Raw genomic sequence first — 20,617 nt, 5'->3', positions numbered from 1 at the left:
CCTAACTTTGCCATTTGTTTGAAAATGAATCGGTGGTTTGACTGTTAGCTGACTACATGTAACCTTGTAGCATTTCGTTCTGCAGAAACAAGCTACAAATAACACTTAATTTTCTGCCCAGTCTTATCAGGCTGATTAACTGGATTTTTACCATGATCAACAGATCCTTTCCAACATAAAAATAGTAGAGGGCTCTCCACTTCAACAGTATGGATGGGGGAAATGCTCCAGCTCTTCCTGGCCTTTTCTTTTTTAGTAGCAATGTCTTAAGGGACCTCAACTGTCTGTGCCTTGCAGCCTGCCACCATCTCCTGTTAAAGAAAGGTACAGAAGACACTTTCAGAGCCTCGACAGGCACTTGGTAATTCAATGCTGAACGGGAGGCAATTGTCCTGGAGGCTGAAGGTGGAGAGGCAATACCCTGAAACCTGCCTTCTCCCAGGGCTGCCCCTGAGCTCATCTGAGCTCAAGGTTTCTGTAGCAACAGGGAAGGCGAGAGGATGGAAGGAAACTGGCACCACTCCCAGGCACCCAGGGTCCAAATATAGCGGTGGTTACAAGCGTAGCCCAGGGTTAGCTGGCCAGGCTGCTATCCTGAAAGCAGGCATCTGTAGCAAAGCACAACACCGAGTTCAAATTTCTTATCAGTTCAGTCACAGAACCATGAGCAGAGACACCCTCGCTTTAACAACCACTTTAAAGTAAATTAAAAGCTAAGTTGCATGCAGGAAGAGAAAATCAGTCCAAAGCTATCAGAGCACCCATAATTCAGTTTCTTTGTGGGTAATTTATTGGCAGCAGCCTGACTCTTTGGAGAGCTGCCTTGTGAGAGACTGCACGAGGCACAGAGTTGCTAGGGTGAGTTTAGAGAGTTGAGGAGTTTCTTTTGCACTGTGCTTTGTATGAAACTATTTCAGCCCTCTGTTAGGTTTAATGCATTTCTAATATGATTTTATAGGGGTCTGTTAACTTCTCATAAGTTCTGACATGAGGAAAATGTCAGAAAGGACAAACTTTTGGTCACATGGTAGAACAGCAGCAGTGCTGTTACTGGGAAAAGAAATTGACTATTTTGTGGTCTTGTAATTAGACACTTTTTTTAGTATGCTGTTTCGAGATGTTCTTTGAATAGTGTCTCTTCCATTGTTTCCTTTTCAGGCAAATTACACAGATCCCCAGAGCAAGCTGAGATTTAGTACTATTGAAGAATTTGGCTATATTCGGATGCTCCCTTCAGATGTGGTTACAGGATACCTGGCTCTCAGGAAAGCCACAAGTATTGTTTCCTGAAGAGACCAAATATGGTTGTATATTGCTTGTGAACAGTGCTAATTTTGAGAATCATGATGGAAACAGGACTGAGATTCCTTAAATCTATCCATGGATATTTACATCTGGAAGTAGTTGATGATACATGGATTTGAAGAGCATATGGGTTTAATTTTGATAAATGCTGATATTTGTTAGTTTGCCAATTTGTAAGCAATTTGGTTTGGTGATCAGAATAACTTAGACCTTAAGGATATGTATCTGCACCATAATGTCTGAATTATATTAATTTCTGTAGAGACAGGATTTCATCTCCACCCTGTACATTTTATGTACTGCTCTGGCTCAGAAGAAACAGTCATCTGAATTAAGGAAAAGGTACCAGGATATTCCAGCTTCTAACCCTGCCTTGCCAGGTACACTTGGCTATGAAGAAGTTCGTCCCATCTGTAAAATGAAGTTAAAATATCTAGCGAGTGCTGCTATTGTGATGACTGTTTATGGTACTGAGCACTGTGAAAATGAACAGCTACACACAAATACTGTCAGCATAAATAAAGTTGGACTCAATCTTGTTTTAAAAATATCCTAATGAATATACGTAACAGGATCAAATCAAATCATCAGGCAACTCTGAATCATGACACTTTGTAGTTTTTGAGTGCTTCATTTCACAACCTGACTATACCTTTCCCAAGTTAGTACAGTATTAGTACTAATTAGTACAAAAAAGTTCTAATTTCCCAGACTTTTAAAAAATTATGCTAAAACAGGAATTCTACCAGCCAGTGGTGTTCTGACACGCAGATGGTTTTCAGCAAGGCGAGACCTCCTATGTGAGGACACCAACCTTTGCGCCATGAGGTACCAGAAGAATAATCTATAGCAACTGAACATTGTCAGCCTTTGGAGGAGGGAGACTGAAGGAGAGTTTGGACTCTTGCTGGGGGGCGCTGATAAGTACATGCCAAGATCAGAATGTCCTCAATTTCCTGAAACTAAGTCTAGGGGCAAAAGGGCAGAGGGTTTTCTGCCCCTTTCTTTCTTTTTGTCCTCTTTCTTATAACAAGCTGCTGATTTGTTGTCTTCTCACTTCTGCATCTTTGTCCCAGCCTTAGACTCTTGTGAAGTTTTAATCTGGACTCCAGGTTCAGGCTCAGCCATTCCTAGCCTCCAACCATGTGGCCTTCGTGCCCATACTCCACCAACTGCCATGTGGCTGTGGCACTTACCTCCCTTAGCTCTCTGAGCCAGTGGGTGATAGCCAGAAGGGCAGCTAGGCGAGTTACCACTCACTGTGGGAATGCTCTCTTCCTGTGTGCAAAAATGCCAAGTGGAAGACTTGTCCCATAGCTTGTTAGTCCTGGATTGCCCAGGTCACTAACGAGGTGAGACACTGCTCACGGGACAGCAGTCCTGTCTCACCCCAGCTCCATCACGGACACTGGGGTCTTGTGCAAGACACGTCTTCTCTCTGAGTGCTCAAGCAGCAGGCAGTGGTGACTAGCTAATGTCTAAGCTGCATCTTGAATGCATGGTTCTATAGGCATGGTAATTATTAGAACAGATTTTTTTTTCTCATTGAAAGAGTAAATATGCAGAGTGTTATTAATGCTAGTTTCATTTCAACTCCAAAACAGGAAAAGCAATAACGGGACACATTGTTTAATGAAAGTCTGTGGGACTTATTCCTCAGTTTTTGTGATCTAATATTTACAAAACCAAAGTAATTTAAAAAGTCTTTGACATGCTTACAATAGATCCTTCAAAGCCCTGGATACCAGATAATGCTACAACTGTATCACAGAACAAAAAAGAATAGGACAGGATATCTCTCTTCATGCCAGTAAGCATCCAGATCACATTCTTTTTGCATCTGAGTTTTAGAATGGATATTTTTAACTCACTTTACATACTAAAGATGTGTTTATAAGATAAGCTTAACATTGATATGAAAAGAAAACACATAGGACTGCTGTAAGATCATTTGTGCTTTAAATAAGCAGTCAGCAGCTCAAAAAAATTGTATTTCACCAGCTTGCTCTCTCCTACAAATATTTTTAACATTCTTTGGGAATGACGGTTTAGGAACCCAGGCTCCCTCACCATCAGAAGTGTTCCACGCACTCTTGCGCTGTGTATTACGATGTTGCTTCTCAGTTAATTTCTACCACACAGTGTTTATGCATTATTCCATTTTCAAAACCTAAGTGCCCTACCGAATCAATTGTCCTTACTGAGTCAATCAATCAAAAGTAAATAAAGCTCAGATTTGGCAAAAATGTTAGTGACGCTTCTCTCAATGTTTTCTGTCCATATGATGGCTGCTAGATTCCCTTTTCTTTCCTTGTTTCTTCCTTTGTTAGCTACTGGCCCTTTTTTCTTAGTCAGTAGCACCTCCCTTTTACTCATTCGGCTGTGCCGCCGTCAAGCCGAGGGTGGTGAGTCAGCCGCCAGCACCATTCCGCCTTACATGCATCAACAACAGTTTACTATGTAGAACGATCAAAATTAATTTCTTTTAGTGGGAAGTTGAGGACAGAAAAGACCTAGCAGCCAACATTACAACGTCGTTCAGTCTGGCTAGGTTCTTTTTGGGAACAGCATGTGGACTTGCTGCTTTCATCAATGCCTTCTATGAGAGAACTGAGCAATACCTACCTTACTGTGTGTCAGAGAAAACACGGATAAGTGAAGAGCTAGTCTGTGCCACAGAGTATTTTTAAAGTATGTTTTATTGTCAGCTTTAGAAGAAGTGAAAACTGGTAAGTACATTTATATTTCAAAGTACTTATGGAACGCTATCTAGATAAATATAATTAACTTGAATTTAAACTGCAAAGAGGACAAAAGAAAGGCATTTGAAAAGAGAAGCAGCAACGAATAGCATTTCAGACTTGGAGAGAATGTATTTTGACAAAGAGTACTGCCACGTCTCTGAAGCAGAAAGGTGGCAGTCAGGGTAAGGACTAATTTGTTCAAGTACAACCTTTACTGTCTGTGAAGTATCACCTGAATGTGTTACTTAATAGAGACTGCGGATGGCTTGAGCCTCACATGCATTTGCATTAATATGTTCCCCTGTCACCCCCCTCTGTTACCCCTGTAACAGCTTGCAGCAGGCCAGTTGTTAAGCTCCCACAGAAATACTACTAACATTGACGGGAAGCGAGCTTGTCCAGCAACGTGCAAGGTACAGTCTAACTGACAAAGCTTTACCCTTAGTCTTTTTGGTGGGTGGAAAGCACATTTTCCTTGCCTCATCTGTCCTATTCCCCAGAAAGAATGAGGATGTTCACCAGAGGCCAAGCTCCTCTTTCCCTGCGGAGCTACCTGCCCCGAGCACTGCCGGTCCAGCAAACACTGGAGGTTAGGCATCGCCTCCAGGTTACTGTGGGGTTTTCTGGTTGTTGTTTTTTTAAGACTGCAATAGCTTGCATTTACCCCATGCTTTGAGTGAATCTACTTGCTCTCTAGGCCTGGGCAAAGCAGGCAACTGCCTCTGCAGCAGCTGGGCCCAGGGCAGCAAAACTGCTGTAGCTGAACTGTCTGGTATGGCCAAAGCCCTGGTGCTGGAAGGGCGCTGTGCTGCAGCTGGGGCAGGGGCTGCGTGAGGTGGGGCTGTAGGACTGCAGGGCTCCGAGGGGAGGGGTGTGCTGGGGGTGATGAGGAAGCTCTCAACAGCTGCAGCTGCTGCCTCCACCTTCCCACCCTCTCTAGTGGATGGGAGAGCAGGATGCTGGAGCTCCAGGGCTCCTGCCTTTATTACGCACCACTGGTCTGCGCAGCAGGTCTGTACCTGTGGAAACTTCCTGCTCCAGCCCTGCCCTCTGCTGCATCTGTAGTAGGAATGACCTTGCCCCATGTCCTGCGAAGCAGCAAAATTCAATTCAGAGAGGCCTTGGGCCAGCATATTTTGGAGCCCCTCCATTTCACTGTCCTGTATTTCCCAGCTTTCACCCATCATAGCATTCTGGATCCCTGTGGAGTTGTGGAGGACAGGAGTAGCAGGCACATGGAGGGACATGTGCCTTGATCTCCTTTGACAGAGGCCTGTAAGTGCCAAACCCCACCGAAGCACAAGGAAATGAAGGTAAGCAAAGGGGAGGGGGCTTTTTACTAGTGAATAATATCAAGGTAAAAATAAACTAATATGAGGTTAAAAAGGTTTTATAAGTCATCTCTGTTGAGAAAAAAAGCTCAAACCCCCTGCATGATTGCAGTCTTTCCTGAAGGGCTAAGTAATTTTTAATACATTAATATAACAATAATTTATTACTAGAAAATTACCAATGGGTTTTAAGGACTCTTACAATCTCTGACAATGTACGTGGTTTACATACTCAAGACAAAATAGCACATAGTTCTTCTTTCTGAATCACTTCAGGGAAGAAGACTTTCACAGACTTGATGTCAGGTTCTGGGAGAAAAACCCTGACTTAGTGCTCTTTTAAACAAGAAGAGTCAAGCAGTGTCTGTGTTGTTACTGAATGCTTCAGTCACACTACGATGATGATACCACAAATATTAGAATTCACAGAAATCCCTTTGTATTTTTCTCATGTTAGTATGTGTCCCCCAATTAAAAACTACTTTTCTCTGCTGGCTGGAGGGTGGATGGGTGGGTCACAATAAAATAACACATTTTAAGTTAAGAAAAATATTTTAAGTCCATTTGGTATCCGTAAGTGTTGCTGGACTTGGTTTTGTATTTTCTGAGAAGCTTAACAAATCCAGTCTTCTCAGATGATTACATTACTGTAAATCACAACCTATAGACAGCAGCAGCAGCAGCAATCTGTTGGGAGAGATAATAACAACAACTAACAAACATTGTTTATACTACTGGTAAGTAGTGCTTGTGTAATTGCACACAGTTTATGACTTATGAGATCACATATGTTAAGTACAGATCATCGCTTTCTCTGACACCGTAGCCTAAAAATCAATAACCTCTACATAAAAATCGTAGTACTAGTAGACTAGACAATAAGTTGGGTTTGGGGCTGGCTGTGGTTACTGTTGGCGAGCATGTGCTCCTCTGGGCAAGAGCTGCCATCAGTTGCTTGCATGCTGACGGCTGTGCCTCTGTTACTTGACTCTGGTACACCCAGCACAGCACCCCAGAACACTGCATCTGACTCATGGGCAATCGAAGCCTTCTCCAATGTCCCAAATCTGGGATGCAAAAATTGTTCTTCTCTCAAGTGAAGAATGTTTACAAGCTGCTAACCACACACAGCACATGTGAACAGCGTCCTTTTTCTCTGCAAGTCTTGAATCCAAAGCATGGTTTGTGTGAAAGAATCGGTGCCCCTCGTGTGGGTACTTCTGTTTCAGCACAAGTCACACACAAGCAAGCTCTCAGCATCAGGTATTGGGACTTCTGAAGACAGCTGCCTACCCATTCATGGAAGAAGGCATTTCCTGCCACATCCTATCAAAATAAATCGATATCCGGGCTCATTCAGTGCGTCCGTATAGATCTGATAAACCGATAGCAATAAACCCTTATGAGCAGAGATGCAGGCCTGATCTGCTTGGTGGGTGCTGGGCACTGAGTAAGCAAGGGTTATAGGGAAGGTCTGAATTTTGGCTGTGATCCCATTTGTATCCCAAGGGAGAGCAGTTTAACAAGACATCTTCCCTTGATTCTCTTCTCCCAGGAGGAGGAGGAGGTGTCTCTAAAAGGACACCATAAACATACACGTACATTGCCTACACACTGTGTGTCGGGTCATTAGTTTCAGGACTAATGCATCAAGACGACATAAAGGGGACAGATTTACGGATCTTTTAACATAGCTGTCTGTTGGCCCAAATCCTCTCTCACCTTCCAGCTTAGATAACCTGAGTGACGGTAACCCTTGCGTGCTCACAGAAGGGAGCGAAGAAGTGACCCCACCCGCACGGAGGAGTGCTCCTGTGGTCTGAACTCCACCCAAACAATTAGAGCGGTTAATTGTGTGAAACCTTCAGGCCATGGCTGCTTACCCAGGCAGCAGAGGGCTGGCTGGACAGTGTGTGTCTCACCTGTTCTGTGACTACAGCTGCATCCTTCCCCAGGTGGCTAAGCAGACATGGGGGGCGGGGGGGTGGGTAAATACGTGCAGGCAATCTCACGGTGGGAGCCTGCCCTCCAGCTCAGGACCAAAGTGCAGACACCCACTTTCAAATAACAGGAAAAGGCGAGCAGCCTTTAGGAGCGTGCCTGAACAGCAGTTCTTGCATGGGGGGCAACAGAGGCAGTGTGGGGTTTGATAATAACTTCAGTAAAAGAGGAAATCTCAGGAATTTCAACAAAAGCTGGACTTAGAGTAAGGTGAGAGGACTGGAACCGAAGAGAAATAATTTCTAAAACACTCCGTGGGTGATTCTTAATCCTCTAAAATAACACGTATGGCATTATGGTGGTTTTATATTTGGAATAAAGAACATAAATAGAGCATAACTCACTACTTCAAATTGTGCCTTTCTGGAAGATATGTCATAGCTGGTGATGTGGACTCAATGACTGCCATCAGTCTCATGTGCACAAGTGACAGCAGCTAATAGGCATAAGCCTTGTTCTCATATTAAATGGGCTTTTGTTACTGAAGCTGATAGCAAAGCACAATCAACCAAATATTTTTGGCCCCTAACAACCAAGAATCTGTTTCTTTGTCATGTTTCGTCTCTTGTACCAGGCTGTACAAAATCAGAGAGCTAAAAAGTAAATACCAGTGACTCCATTCCAGTGCTACGTGAGCCTTTCCCATGAGCTTTGCAAATTGAGAATTATTACCACCATTTTAGCGAAGTATGAGATGTTCCATGCCAGTACCCTGGTTTGGCCCCATGCTTCCTGAACCCTTGTGAAATGGCACGTCAAACCCTACTGTGAAACCCCATCTGCAAACGGTTTATTTCAGCAGCTCTCTCCACATTCTTATAATTTACCTAATAATGAATTGGAAGCCAAATTCTCTGTGGACCTTGAGAAGTCCTTCTGAGGGATCACACTGGGACAGAGGCTGCAAAAGCCATTCTTCCTGTACATCTCCTGTATAAAGCGCCACTGGGACATGCAGACCTCTCCAGAGCCTTTGGGCAGTGACTCTCACCCCAAGGTCTGTTTATACTTTTCATAAAAAATACACACAAGTCACATGGCAGATTTTTGGAACAAGCAGCGGAACCCCGCTCTTCCATCTTTCACACACATGCTTTGCTCACTGCACGTAACAGTGTCTCGGTTAATCCCTCCAACTCTAGGAATCATGGGATTGTACCCACTGCAAAACAGTTGTACAGCCCTGTGCTAGTTTGGGCACTCTCCAGAGAATGGGAGAGGTGCTTTGAATCTTGGGTGCAAGAGGAGACTGAGCCCATACCAAAGAGTGGGGAGGAAGCGTCCTCACCCCTGGGCGGTTCGATAAGGAGACCAGGAACTGCAGCAGCGTCTCTGTACTGCCTGTATTTCAAATGAAAGCAATAGCCTACGATAGCCTTTTTGCAGAGTGTGATCCGGAAGGACACTGCATCTGCTGCTGCAGGACAGAACGTGGGCAGGAGGCTGGCACCGAGCTGCTCAGCTCTGTTGAGGCTGACACGTCTCCAGGCACACCCAAAGGCAGAGCTTCAGATGTCTGGGTTAACCATTCGGGATCCAGTCAGCAGCTGTGTGAGGGTACAGAGGACTGCAGGTTCGGGCATAGACTGTCTAAACTCAGCCTGGATCCCTTCTGGGGATCTGATCCCCTCCTTGGGAATGAGTCTTACCAATTCCGTGGATTTTGACTCAACACCCATATCACCTGACCAGCTCACATAGCACACACTTCTTGTCACCAGAGGTACTGCTATATTCTATTCTCTGCCTCCAGCTTTTCCAAACTTATGTCACAAGGTCAAGCCAAGACACCGCACAAGGTTAAAAATCCCATCCTACAACATCCATTTCTAAGCAGTTCTCAAAAGACATAACCAGAATGCAGCACTAACAGGTGTCCTAAAAGTCCTCCTTTGCACCTCTGTACTGGGTGTAGGTGGCAAGGTTTTGGTAGGAGCAGGGCTGCAAGGGTGGCCCCCGTGGGAAGAGATTCAGGGACTGTAGAATGCCGAAGAATTACAGATGCAGTCTCCTGGCCCCCTAAAAATGAATATTTGAAGTAACAACTGGTTTTGGGGGTCATACAGAAGGAGAGGCTTTATTTTGTCCTAAATAGCACATACAAGGTTGATCCAGTAGTAATTATATCTGAGCCACTAAGAAATAATCTCCAAGGCATAATTAGTAACAGCACCTTCCCTGGGAGATGTGATTCCCTCCACCTCTCACTTCCCCTCCCTGCTCCAAAAAACCCGACAAGCAACCAACCAAAACCCCTCAAACCACTGCAGCCCTGTGATAGCTTAAAAATGAGGACTGAAAAATAAATCACCAAATTAATCAAAGGAAGGTTTTTATATAAGATCAGTCGAATTGACCTGGAGGTCTGCAGAAACTGCTTACCGAAAACAGAAAAGCAGCACTGGAAGAAGGAAAATCCCAAGTGGAAAAGCAAGAAGAAAAGCTGAAATCACAAGAGGAAAGTTAGTGGCTCATATTGCCAAAAAGGCAGCCTTCTGCAAAGGATAATCGAAACCCCAGGGTGGGACAAAACCAGAAGCATCCTTTACAGCAGTCCTTCTGTCAAAAGGGTCATTGAAGCAAGGCTTGAAATGGACCGAGTTCACCAGAAAATCGAAAATGGCTTGCCGTGGAGCCAGCCAGCTATCCTAATATACAAAGCGTTTTCCATCAGGAAGTGTATTTCTATTTCATGAACTGTACAGCTACCCAAGGCTTGCAGTCACTGCTTGAGAAACTTAAAACAACTTAAGTAAATTAAAAAGGCGCACACACGCACACACACACCCCGAGACCTTCCAGATTTTACCCAATCAGGCGTGCGGGCACTTTGGTTCTTAATACTGTCTCCTTCCTGCCAACTTCTCTAGCTGAGGGATATTTGCCACACTGTAACTTTATCTACAAACCCTGAATGTAAATACATGTACAAACCCCTAATGTAAATACATGCGTTGGAAAGATTTTACCCGGAACTTAGAGTGAGTGAGCAGTTAAAGGTTATCTCTGGGTAACGACTTCCATTTGATTCAGCTGACACAATTCGGTCAGGAAGGGCCCACATCCAGAGTGGTGCAGCAGGCAGGTACCAACCTCCACGCCTTGGCCTCAGGCTCCTGCAGGAAGCAAGACCTGTGAGCAGCGCTGGCGGTGGCATGGTGATCACCGTCACAGGAGTGCCAGCATTTACTGGGAGATTTCTTCATTTTTCTTGGCTCAGACTTTATATATATCTCTATACAGAACAACCCCCCACGTGTTTGCATTCTGAATGGTACTCCGTTATAAAAATAGCACAACTGGAAAAACTATTGTACCTGCACACACATGGGGGTGCACCTTATAAATAATTTATTGTAGTTAAGCAAAAGCTAACTGATAACCTTTAATATAGTTTGCTAAAATTGCTAATAAGCCACTAAAAGCTATTCAACAGACTGTCTATTACAGGAAATCTTGCCAGGATGCTCAAGTGGTTTATGACCATCTCGGATATCTGGGGAAGAGTGAAATGGGTCTAATGTTTTTGAAGTTTTGTGGGGCTTTGAGAAATCCAGACATCTGCGTTTTAATCTTTGGAAAATCCTGAGATCAGCAAAACTATCGTCTGCAGGATTTAACCACAAGTTGGACCCACCTCTTAGCAAGTCTAAAAGTCTCATGATTGCTGTAAAAAAACCCAACAACCCCCTTTTTTTTTATATATGTACACATAATGATGGGGTTCGTGCTGTAAAACATTTGTCTTTAAAAGGCAGAGTAAGAACATGGTAATTCATGCTTTCTGCATAACCAAGTTAACTGGATGTGTCTCAGTGACCGACTTAACAACTGCAGCTTTTCACCTGCTTCTTTGGCAGCAATATGTTTATTGCAGCTGTGTGTGTCAGCCCACTAACAACAACAACAACAAAAGGGGTAAGAGCAGCTGTGAGGCAAGACTCAAAGGCTTGCACAGCGCTCCTCCTGCCTTTTAGCCAGTCCTGTTATCCAGCTACCATCACCTCTACATTTCATGGGGAGGGATTTTTTTTTAAACACTGGCTACGCGGCTCAACCAAGAGGTGCCGTGTGTGCACATCAGCACTTTTTGCTGAGGGGCACGCTTTTTACAATTTCACTTTTCCTCTCTCATTACTTGTCCTTCCGTATTTACAAGTCAGGAAGGATCTGAATGCAGTTCTAAATCTTCGTGATATTTGAGATTTTGAGTGGGACATTGAAATAGCTCCAACACCATCAGCAGGGACCTCCAACTGAAAAGGTAGTACCACAATGACTTCCCTTTCAATGTAAAATCATTCATGTCAAGTGCTCAGATTTACACATCCCTTCATATGTACTAATCTACACCACCTTAACGGCTTTACATGTTTCTAGTATTTACTTTGGCTTCCTATGTACCGTGTTAATCAGGTGTTATTTTTCCATGACACAGGCAGCTATCCTGAACATTTCTGGAAGCTGATATGACACACTCTTCTTTGGAAAATGCAGTAAAGCATGGGTGCACACCCAATGCAATATCTACAGTAATTAGAGTCACTGCTCATTAAAAAGTGAAAATAGGTGGATTGTGTTATACAGTGCACCAGTGCTGTGGCAGCAATACTGCATTGCTCCATAAATAAGAGGGAAAAAACCCGTTAAAGTCATTTATGGCACTTGTTTCCAAAAAGGACACTATTTCCAGGTATTTGAAACAAAGAACACAGTGTATTTTACCCTTTTTTTCATCTTTCTGCTTCTAGACTGGGCAAATTAACATTGTTTTCTTACCACAAACCTCTGGAGACACCATGGTTTAAGAATGTTTTTCTGAACACTCACACTAGAAAAGCAATCAGCCAGCTACTGAGCTTTGAAAGAAGGCAGTGGCATCCCTGTTCATACACCTTGAAAACACGTTCGCCTGCGGGGAGCCAGGCTGGGTGAACATGAGGTAGGCAGAAGTACCACAAAACCTCCCTTCTACCAAAAGCCAGTATAGCTCATTAAAGCCACTATTTTGCACACGCCATAGTGGTGATCTTAGATGAAAAGACTTACACACCTCTTCAGTGTGCCTTATGTTAATCTATCAGCACCTATATACTCATTTAGAAAAGTAGAGAAGCTAGCGAATGTGACACCTCTACAAGAAGGGTCAGAAAGAGGATCCAGGGAACTACAGGCCTGTCAGCCTGGCCTCAGTGCCGGGAAAGGTCATGGAGCAGATCATCTTGAATGCCATTACACAGCACACGCGGGACAGCCAGGGGATCGGGCTCAGCCAGCATGGGTTTATGAAAGGGAGGTCCTGCCTCGCTAACCTGGTCTCCTTCTATGATAAGGTGACGCGCTTAGTGGATGAGGGGAAGGCTGTAGACATTGTCTACTTGGACTTTAGTAAGGCCTTTGACACTGTCTCCCACAGCACCCTCCTGGAGAAGCTGGCTGCTCACAGCTTGGACAAGTGCACTCTGTGCTGGGTTAAAAACTGGCTGGACGGCCAAGCCCAGTGAGTGGTGGTGAACGGAGTCAAATCCGGTTGGTGGCCAGTCACGAGTGGTGTTCCCCAGGGCTCAGTGTTGGGGCTGGTCCTGTTCAATATCTTCATTGAATATCTGGATGAGGGGATTGAGTGCACCCTCAGTCAGTTTGCAGATGACACCAAGCTGGGTGGAAGTGTCAATCTGCTGGAGGGCAGGAAGGCCCCAGAGGGACCTGGACAGGCTGGATCGTTGGGCCGGAGCTAACGGTATGAGGTTTAACAAGGCCAAGTGCCGGGTCCTGCACTTGGGTCACAACAACCCCATGCAATCCTACAGGCTTGGGGAGGAGTGGCTGGAGAGCTGCCCAGCAGAGAAGGACCTGGGGGTGCTGGTTGACAGCTGCCTGAACATGAGCCAGCAGTGTGCCCAGGTGGCCAAGAAGGCCTACAGCATCCTGGCTTGTATCAGGAACAGTGTGGCCAGCAGGAGCAGGGAAGTGATCTTGTCCCTGTACTCAGCACCGGTGAGGCCACACCTCAAGTACTGTGTGCAGTTTTGGGCCCCTCACTACAAGAAGGACATCAACGTGCTGGAGCGTGTCCAGAGAAGGGCAAAAAGTTGGCGAAGGGTCTAGAGAACAAGTCTTATGAGGAGCAGCTGAGGGAGCTGGAGTTGTTTAGTCTGGAGAGGAGGAGGCTGAGGGGAGACCTTATCGCTCTCTACAACTACCTGAAAGGAGGTTGTAGTGAGGTAGGGGTTGGTCTCTTCTCCCTAGTAACAAGGATAGGGCAAGAGGAAATGGCCTCAAGCTGCGCCAGGCGAAGTTTAGGTTGGACATTAGAAAAAACTTCTTCACCAAAAGGGTTGTCAAGCATTGGAACAGGCTGCCCAGGGAGGTGGCTGAGTCTCCATCCCTGGAGGTATTTAAAAGAAGGGTAGACGTGGTGCTTGAGGATATGGTTTAGTGGTGGACTTAGCAGTGATGAACTTGAGGGTCTTTTCCAACCTTAGTGATTCTATGATTCTATCATCCCCCTTCCCTCCCTCTCCATGCAGGGGGAAAGCAAAGCCCAGCTCCTGTCCCAGACAGCTCATCGGCTGCTGACTGTCCCCACCCAGCCCCAGCACAGGCCACCTCTGCCACACAGCACTAAAACTGCAGTGATGGGATCCCCACCACAGAGGAAATCTGTGTGCACTGCTGAACGGGAGAAATACAGAAAAAGGAAAGAAACTTGACTGTCATCCCATCTGTAACATATTTCTGTAGAGAAAAAACATTTTATTATACTAACCATTATGTTTTTATACCTTTTTAACCCATGGTGGCCAAGCTTTAGCAAAGCAAAGCTTCAGTTATTTCCTGAGAAAGGAACCAGAGGTTTGGTGCCTCAGCAGGGGCAGGGCGGGGGGAAGGGAGAAGAGCTGAGAAAATAACTTTTATAACTTTTGCAATGGGTTCACGCGGGACTATCCACCAAACCTATCCCCAGCCAAGCAGCTGGGGAGCTCAGGAGCTGAGTCGGTGGTGTAACACGTCTATCTGAACTTCACAGGACACACAGATGCTGGGCTTGATATCTGCCAGATAGATAGGTTTCCGGGGGAAAACTGCCTCCCGCCTCCCCCCTCCCTCCCGCTTCCCTGCCTCTCTCCTGCCATCAAGTACAGGAACGAGCCATCTGCTGCCATGAGCTCACGGGAGCAATGCCTACATCCGAGCCGGTCACAGTGTGTGCTCCCCACAGAACTATCCGCTTTCCGCTCCAAGCAGTGACGCACCGTGACATTCCCCTCTGGCTGGGGACTCCAGGAAGCGAGCTGTTTGAGTTGGACACGGGCACAGTGACACAGACACAGGTGGCTCCATCTATTGCGACATAAGGTCAAGCCTGCTGCAAAGGGCCCTACTTTCCCCGGTTGTTTCCCTAGGGACCAGGAAACAGGGTGAAAAGCAGGCCCCTTGCTGGTATTAAATTATACTGAAGTTCACTCCATGAGTACTTGTGCAGCTCCCTGGCATTTCTGGATAAATCAGACCAGGCCTCTACAGCAGGGAGAGGCAAAAATCTCACTATTGTACCAGATTCAGGGAAAATTACAACCTGGATTTGGAAGTAATTTTGTGGCTGATGTGCATTTCCACTGCAGAGTCAGCCAAAATCCCACTCTTGGCTGACTCCCATTGCAGGACGTTTGGGTCTGGTGCAGAGCTGGATGGGTACCTGTCCTCTGCAGTAGGACAGACAGCTTCCAAAGTAGCTGGCTGAAAGACATACTCACTAGAATGGGGGACATTTCAGGATGCGTGCAGTTTTGATTTTAAACTCCTCTTCCTCAGCTGGTATTTTAATCTCTTGTTGATTGTTGGAGAAACACCCAGTTTAATGCGTTCACTGCCATCTCTTACCTGGTGGTATTTTGCTCCAGTGGGAGAAAGAGTCAACATTTAAAATGTAGTTGAGGGAAAAGAAAAGCCAAGAGTCAAGCTCTCACTCAACAATAATGGCTCCTTCCTTTTCTGGACAGTCTGCACATGCTTCATTGCCATTAATAATTTTCTCCTGAATAAAATTAGATGGAGACCTCTATCTGCCAGGCCTGAGGCAAACAACCCACTGGCTGACTTGGCCAGCACATCAGAAGTCGCTCTTAACACTGACTCTGCAGTGTCAGTACTGTTTGATTACGACGCACAAGAGAGATACTCCAGTTAATGCCAGCGAATGCTGTATGAGAAGACCTATATCTCAGAGAGGGAAAAACAGCACAGTTCTTTGTAGCAGGGAGCAGGGGAGGCGAGTCCCCAGAGCTCAGCTTCAGTGGTCACTTCCCTCCCCTTTCTGTCTGCAGACTCCTGGGCCAACATGAGCGGTGATTCACAGCTTGGAGCTTGTGTCACCCTCACCCCCTCTCTCTTTTTCATCACTGGTCTGGCAGTGGAAAGGCTTCCCACACAATCCCCCAGCCAAATCCTGCTGGAACTGCAGTTGTCTCATGGTGCTCTCATCCCAAATAACTCAGCTGCTATGTTGGCTTCAGCAGTTAGAAGCTGCTTAAATTTTCTGCTGCCTCAATAGAATATATTTCTTGGGAGGGATAGCAAATCTGGTATTCTGAGCTAGACTGTGGAGTAAGGGGCAGAACATCCAGTATTGCACAATCGGCTTGCATCTCTCCTGAAGATTTCATTTGCAATGCTCTTTTGAAGTTCTGCTCTTTTGAAGAAGTAAATTCACTGCCAACAACAGTTACAGGGGTATTCAGTAAGAGGAATTTATTGCCCTTGATACTTGTTCTGACCACAAATAGGTAACATTTTTACAGTCTTTTCTTATAACCATGTAATGAGGAGGTCCAGTGAAAGCAATTTTTGCCTATGGGTTGCTGAACGGTACCAGTATCTCCAAGAATTTATGTTCAGGATTCAAATATGCTTTGTGACTGGTCACCCATGTTAAGCAGTATGGTTTCTATTCCCTAATCAGATTCCAAAAGAGGCCAGGACTATATGGAAAAAAACAAAGGGCATTGAAAGGGGATGTAGGGAGAGAAGCAAAGTTAGAAAATTCAGCAACCTTCTCTCTTCTTGTAAAAGAAAGTACCTCATAAAGGCTGTACACGTGTGGTTCAGAGTTTAAAATACTTGTGCTCTTTCTCCACTTGCAGATAGAACTGTCTAGATGCTATTTTACCCAGCACATCTACTCCAAGTCCTGCCTTGTGCATGGATGCTTTGAGTTTTTTATTGCAAAAGGTGTGGACAGGCCTCAGTTTGGCTCAGTGCACTACTTTCAAATCTTAATGCCAGCTGGAAGGTTGATAGAGATGTTTACTTTCACATGGCACGTACCTCATATTATTTCATATATTTACTGGTTCGATGAATGGGTCATGTCTGCCTTATATCGTGGTGTGGCTGGCCAAGTACAGCATTCCAGGTGTGTAAAGGGCACAAGATGGTCCAGGAGCCTGGGGATCTTGTCAGTTCCTGGGAAATTCAGGCCTCACATAGCTAAAAGTCCTCCTGTGTTGCCCATTTATTGCCACCACAAAGAACCACAGTGATGTTGTGCCCAGAGAGAAGTCTCCAAACTGGTGAGAAAGCCAAACAGGGGGCCCATGCCAGGCACACTGTTTTCTCCTGAGATTTCTGCCCTTGGTCTTTTGCTACCGAAGAACATGTTTAATGCACAAGAGAGAGGAGGCATACCAAGTGCTTTTAGGCAGGGGACCTGTCTTTTGCTCCTCCAGAACCACCACCTCTTATTCTGCTGTCCTATTCCCTGGTACTCGGGCTAACAAGTTTTAAAACATATTTTAAGATGTATCCGCTAGATAGCAAGATTAATGCCCAAATTCAAGCAATAGCAATGTCACAATGAGCTAAACTGTCAGCCTATCCCAAAAACCTTATCAAAACAAACTGCTTGCTGCCTGTGTCTTGAGGTCACTTTATATTTCATTTCGTAATATAAGCATTATGACTTCTCATGCTAGAGACTGCCTAGGATATTTAAACTCACAACTACCATCAATGGAAGTGTTACAGTGTTATGTCTAAATCCACCAGTCAAAAAAAAAAAACAAAAACAAGAAAAAAAAAGAAAAAAGAACCTATATTTTGAATGTTAAGGCCTGCACTCTGCTTTTATGACTGGTGAATGTGCTGTTTCTTAACTTTTTTGTAATATAATTCGCTTTCACATGATATAACACAGGTTTCAAAATATTTGAAAAGTTCTGCAGTATGTACATAAACAGCTAGCACTGCTGTACAGGGTAAAGGTTGCTTTAACTTCATGGAACAGATAAGGAGCAGTTCATTTTAATATAACTCCTAGACGCAATACTGTTGTTACTCTTCTTTAAATGGTAGTTGGCTCTTGGTGCTGACTATCTATAGTAATACTGTGTCAAGCTGAGTGAGTACAGATAATGTTTAGAAGTCTATCTATCTTCCACTGTTTTAAACGTCTGCGTTCCACTTATTTAAACTTGCATAAGCATACTTTAAAGATGCACATTGGGCTCTTATTTTAATCACTCTTATCTTTATATTTTTTATCGTAAAAACATATTTACATTTCTAATATATACGTTCCTCAAAATACACGTGCTGCTGCAGAACTTCAGCAATAAGGATGAGAGGTGCAACCCCTCAGAAAGGGAGGCAAAAAACCCAAACCAAATGACAAAACGTGCAGTGCAGAGAGTCAAGTACTGAAAAATATAAGCTTGCCAAACCTTGACTTACGTAACCAGCTATTTGAGAGTACGTCACATGTTGAAGAGAGATTGAATAACAAAAGCTGAATCCTGGCTGCCTCTGCTTTCTTATACAGGTAGTCTTCAGGGGGGGCTCAGATGACCTAAATACTGTGTTACATAAAGGCAACTGGAAGTTTAAACACCCTATGTGGGTTTCAAGCCCTCCATTACCACCTCTACAATGGTCTAAATGGTTTCTCAGATAAGTTACATGGTCATTCTAGAATATTATATCATGAGAAGCTACATATTTTAAGTGAGGATTTGGTTTAAAACCCAAACAAAATCTCTTCAGCATACCAGATAATAGATTTATTACATAAGTTAAACTCTCTAAAAATTGTGAAAGAAGAAGAAATTAATAAAAGTGCACATCATCTGTGCAACAAATTCAATGACAATACAAAGTGCAATATGAATGGAAACTATTAGCAAAATACTGGACACCAAAGCAGAAAATATGTTGTCTTTGCTGGAACCAGCCTAAATAAATATCTGTCAGAGAATAAGACAATTTACAAGGAGACCTTCCGCTGTCTAATGGGGCTATGTTTAACACTTTTTTTTCTTCATATTGGTATTTGAACTGGGTCACATACATTCCTCTTAAGACAACATTTTAGACCCTATTTATAGAAACTCATCCTGCCTGCCACATCTTGTTTCAATTAAAATTTGATCTTGAAACAAGACAGAAGGATGGAAGTGGGGGTACCCCGCAGTAACAGCTACTGCTGACCTATTAAAAGTTTATGCTTCACTTTGAATGCAAGGAAAGGCTTGCAGGAAAACACCAGCACAGACACACCGCCCCAGAAACCTGCAAAGCCTCTTTCTACAGCAGGAGAAAGAGTCCTGGACACTTCCTCCCATGCCACCGGCACGCAGTGCTTCCCACCTGTTGGGAGTCACTTCCACCTGTGAATGGCCAGCCCTGCCATTCACACACCTTTTGCCTTTTTAGGCAATGCTTCTTGCTCCATTTTTCTGGGTTTTTCAGCATGTAAGACCTCTGTCTATTTTAGATCAAGCTTTCCCATTTCAGACTTTTATTTAAGCAAAGGCCTTTGTGGATTTCTGTTTCAAATGTGCTTCTGGGACATGGGTAGGTTCTTCTGAGCATTGCAGAACTCGGGAACCCTGGCTGGTTTGGGATATTTAATCAACTTCCACATCCCTCCCTTCCGCCACAGTGACTCTAGTTCATCTCTCCCATCCCTGGTGATCTCAGCCTTCACAGTATTTCCACAGGTCTCCTGCCTACAACATGGCCTCTGGCTCCCTCCCAAGTCCCCCAGGTCACCCCCAGAGGAGGACTGAGCTCTGTTCCACATTGCTGACTGGCTGAGAGCGAATCATGTGGACATGAGCAGGGTAAGAGATGAGGGAAAATCAGGGGAGGAAAGAAGGATAAAAAGGTTGAAAGGCCTAAAGATATAATCTGTAAGTTTATAGCTGTTGTGCCCCCTTGCAAAAGAAAGCACCTTACTTCAGGCTGCACATGGTGCAGTTCAGGCTTTAAAATAGTTGCGCTTTTTTGAGAAAGGCAGTGAGATCTGCCTCAGGGCAGCTGGAAACTCCCTCTGGTCGACCTCCATTTCCACACAACTAGACAGTACCTTAATCTCTAGTGACCCCCTGCCCTCTCAAGTGAGACTGAAATCAGCCAGCTGGTTCAAAACCCACTGGAAAAATGGTGGAGAAAACTTGCACAATACCTCTGTAAAATAAAACCACCAGCACTGTAGCTGCTGGTGCCCTCGCCCAGCATTGATGGTAGGAAGTGAGACAATTCGGGAGCTTTGTCCCAGGCTGCCAGAGCACAAGCCTGGTCTTGAAACCACAGCTGCACCTCATCACAACAGCCACTCAGAGCTGCCAAAACACACAACACAAATTTCATACCAGGCCTGAAAAAGAGAGAGACTTGGGCATCTCCACCCTCACTCCTGGGACTCCTACTGCCCTAGGCTCTGCACCTCTCCTTGGCTTGCCCTACCCTCCAAGGTGACAGCAGCCCCCAGCTGTCCTCCCTGCTCCTGCATCCCCCGTTTGCATGGTGTCCCCATCCCAACCCTCCTCAGCAATTGTGCCCATCCACGGGCTGACCTGAGACCCCTGGCCTCCCCCTTCTGCCTCTTGCATCACCCCAGACTGCCGAGTTCCCTCCTGCGCGGCACACACACTCTCGCATTTCCTTCCTTCATTCTTCTCTCTCTGAAGTTAGACAATTTTCATGTTTTTATGTTAATTACTTTTGAACAACAGCCTTTCTGGAAAACAAAAGGTTTCCCAGAGCACTGGTTTCTTTGGAAACATTCCCATGGCCAGCTACAAGCTGAAATAATAACAATAATAGGAAAATTTCCACAGAAGTATACAAGACTATTTTTTCCAACAACTGGAGAGAAGGTTGTGGGGTTCTCGTCAGTTGATTGGGGTGTTTGTTTGACATTCTTGGGCCAGCTTCCCCCTCTAGCCTCCCAGTCCC

General features: G+C 44.9%; 1 protein-coding gene across 2 annotated transcripts in view; it reads left to right on the top strand.

The window, feature by feature from the left end:
* Window positions 1-1,855, top strand: part of INO80C (INO80 complex subunit C) — a 31,587-nt gene extending 29,732 nt beyond the window's left edge. For both annotated transcript variants that reach the window (XM_064443270.1, XM_064443271.1), the window contains exon 5: window positions 1,159-1,855. In XM_064443270.1, coding sequence (XP_064299340.1) covers window positions 1,159-1,290 — 132 coding nt within the window. In that variant the 3' untranslated portion in view covers window positions 1,291-1,855. The remainder of the gene's footprint in view (window positions 1-1,158) is intronic.
* Window positions 1,856-20,617: the final 18,762 nt, after the last annotated feature.

The sequence above is a fragment of the Phalacrocorax carbo genome, chromosome 2, assembly GCF_963921805.1.
Source record: "Phalacrocorax carbo chromosome 2, bPhaCar2.1, whole genome shotgun sequence".
NCBI classification, from domain to species: domain Eukaryota; kingdom Metazoa; phylum Chordata; class Aves; order Suliformes; family Phalacrocoracidae; genus Phalacrocorax; species Phalacrocorax carbo.
The sequence above is the reverse complement of the archived record's forward strand: the minus strand, read 5'-3'. Positions and strand labels throughout refer to the sequence as shown.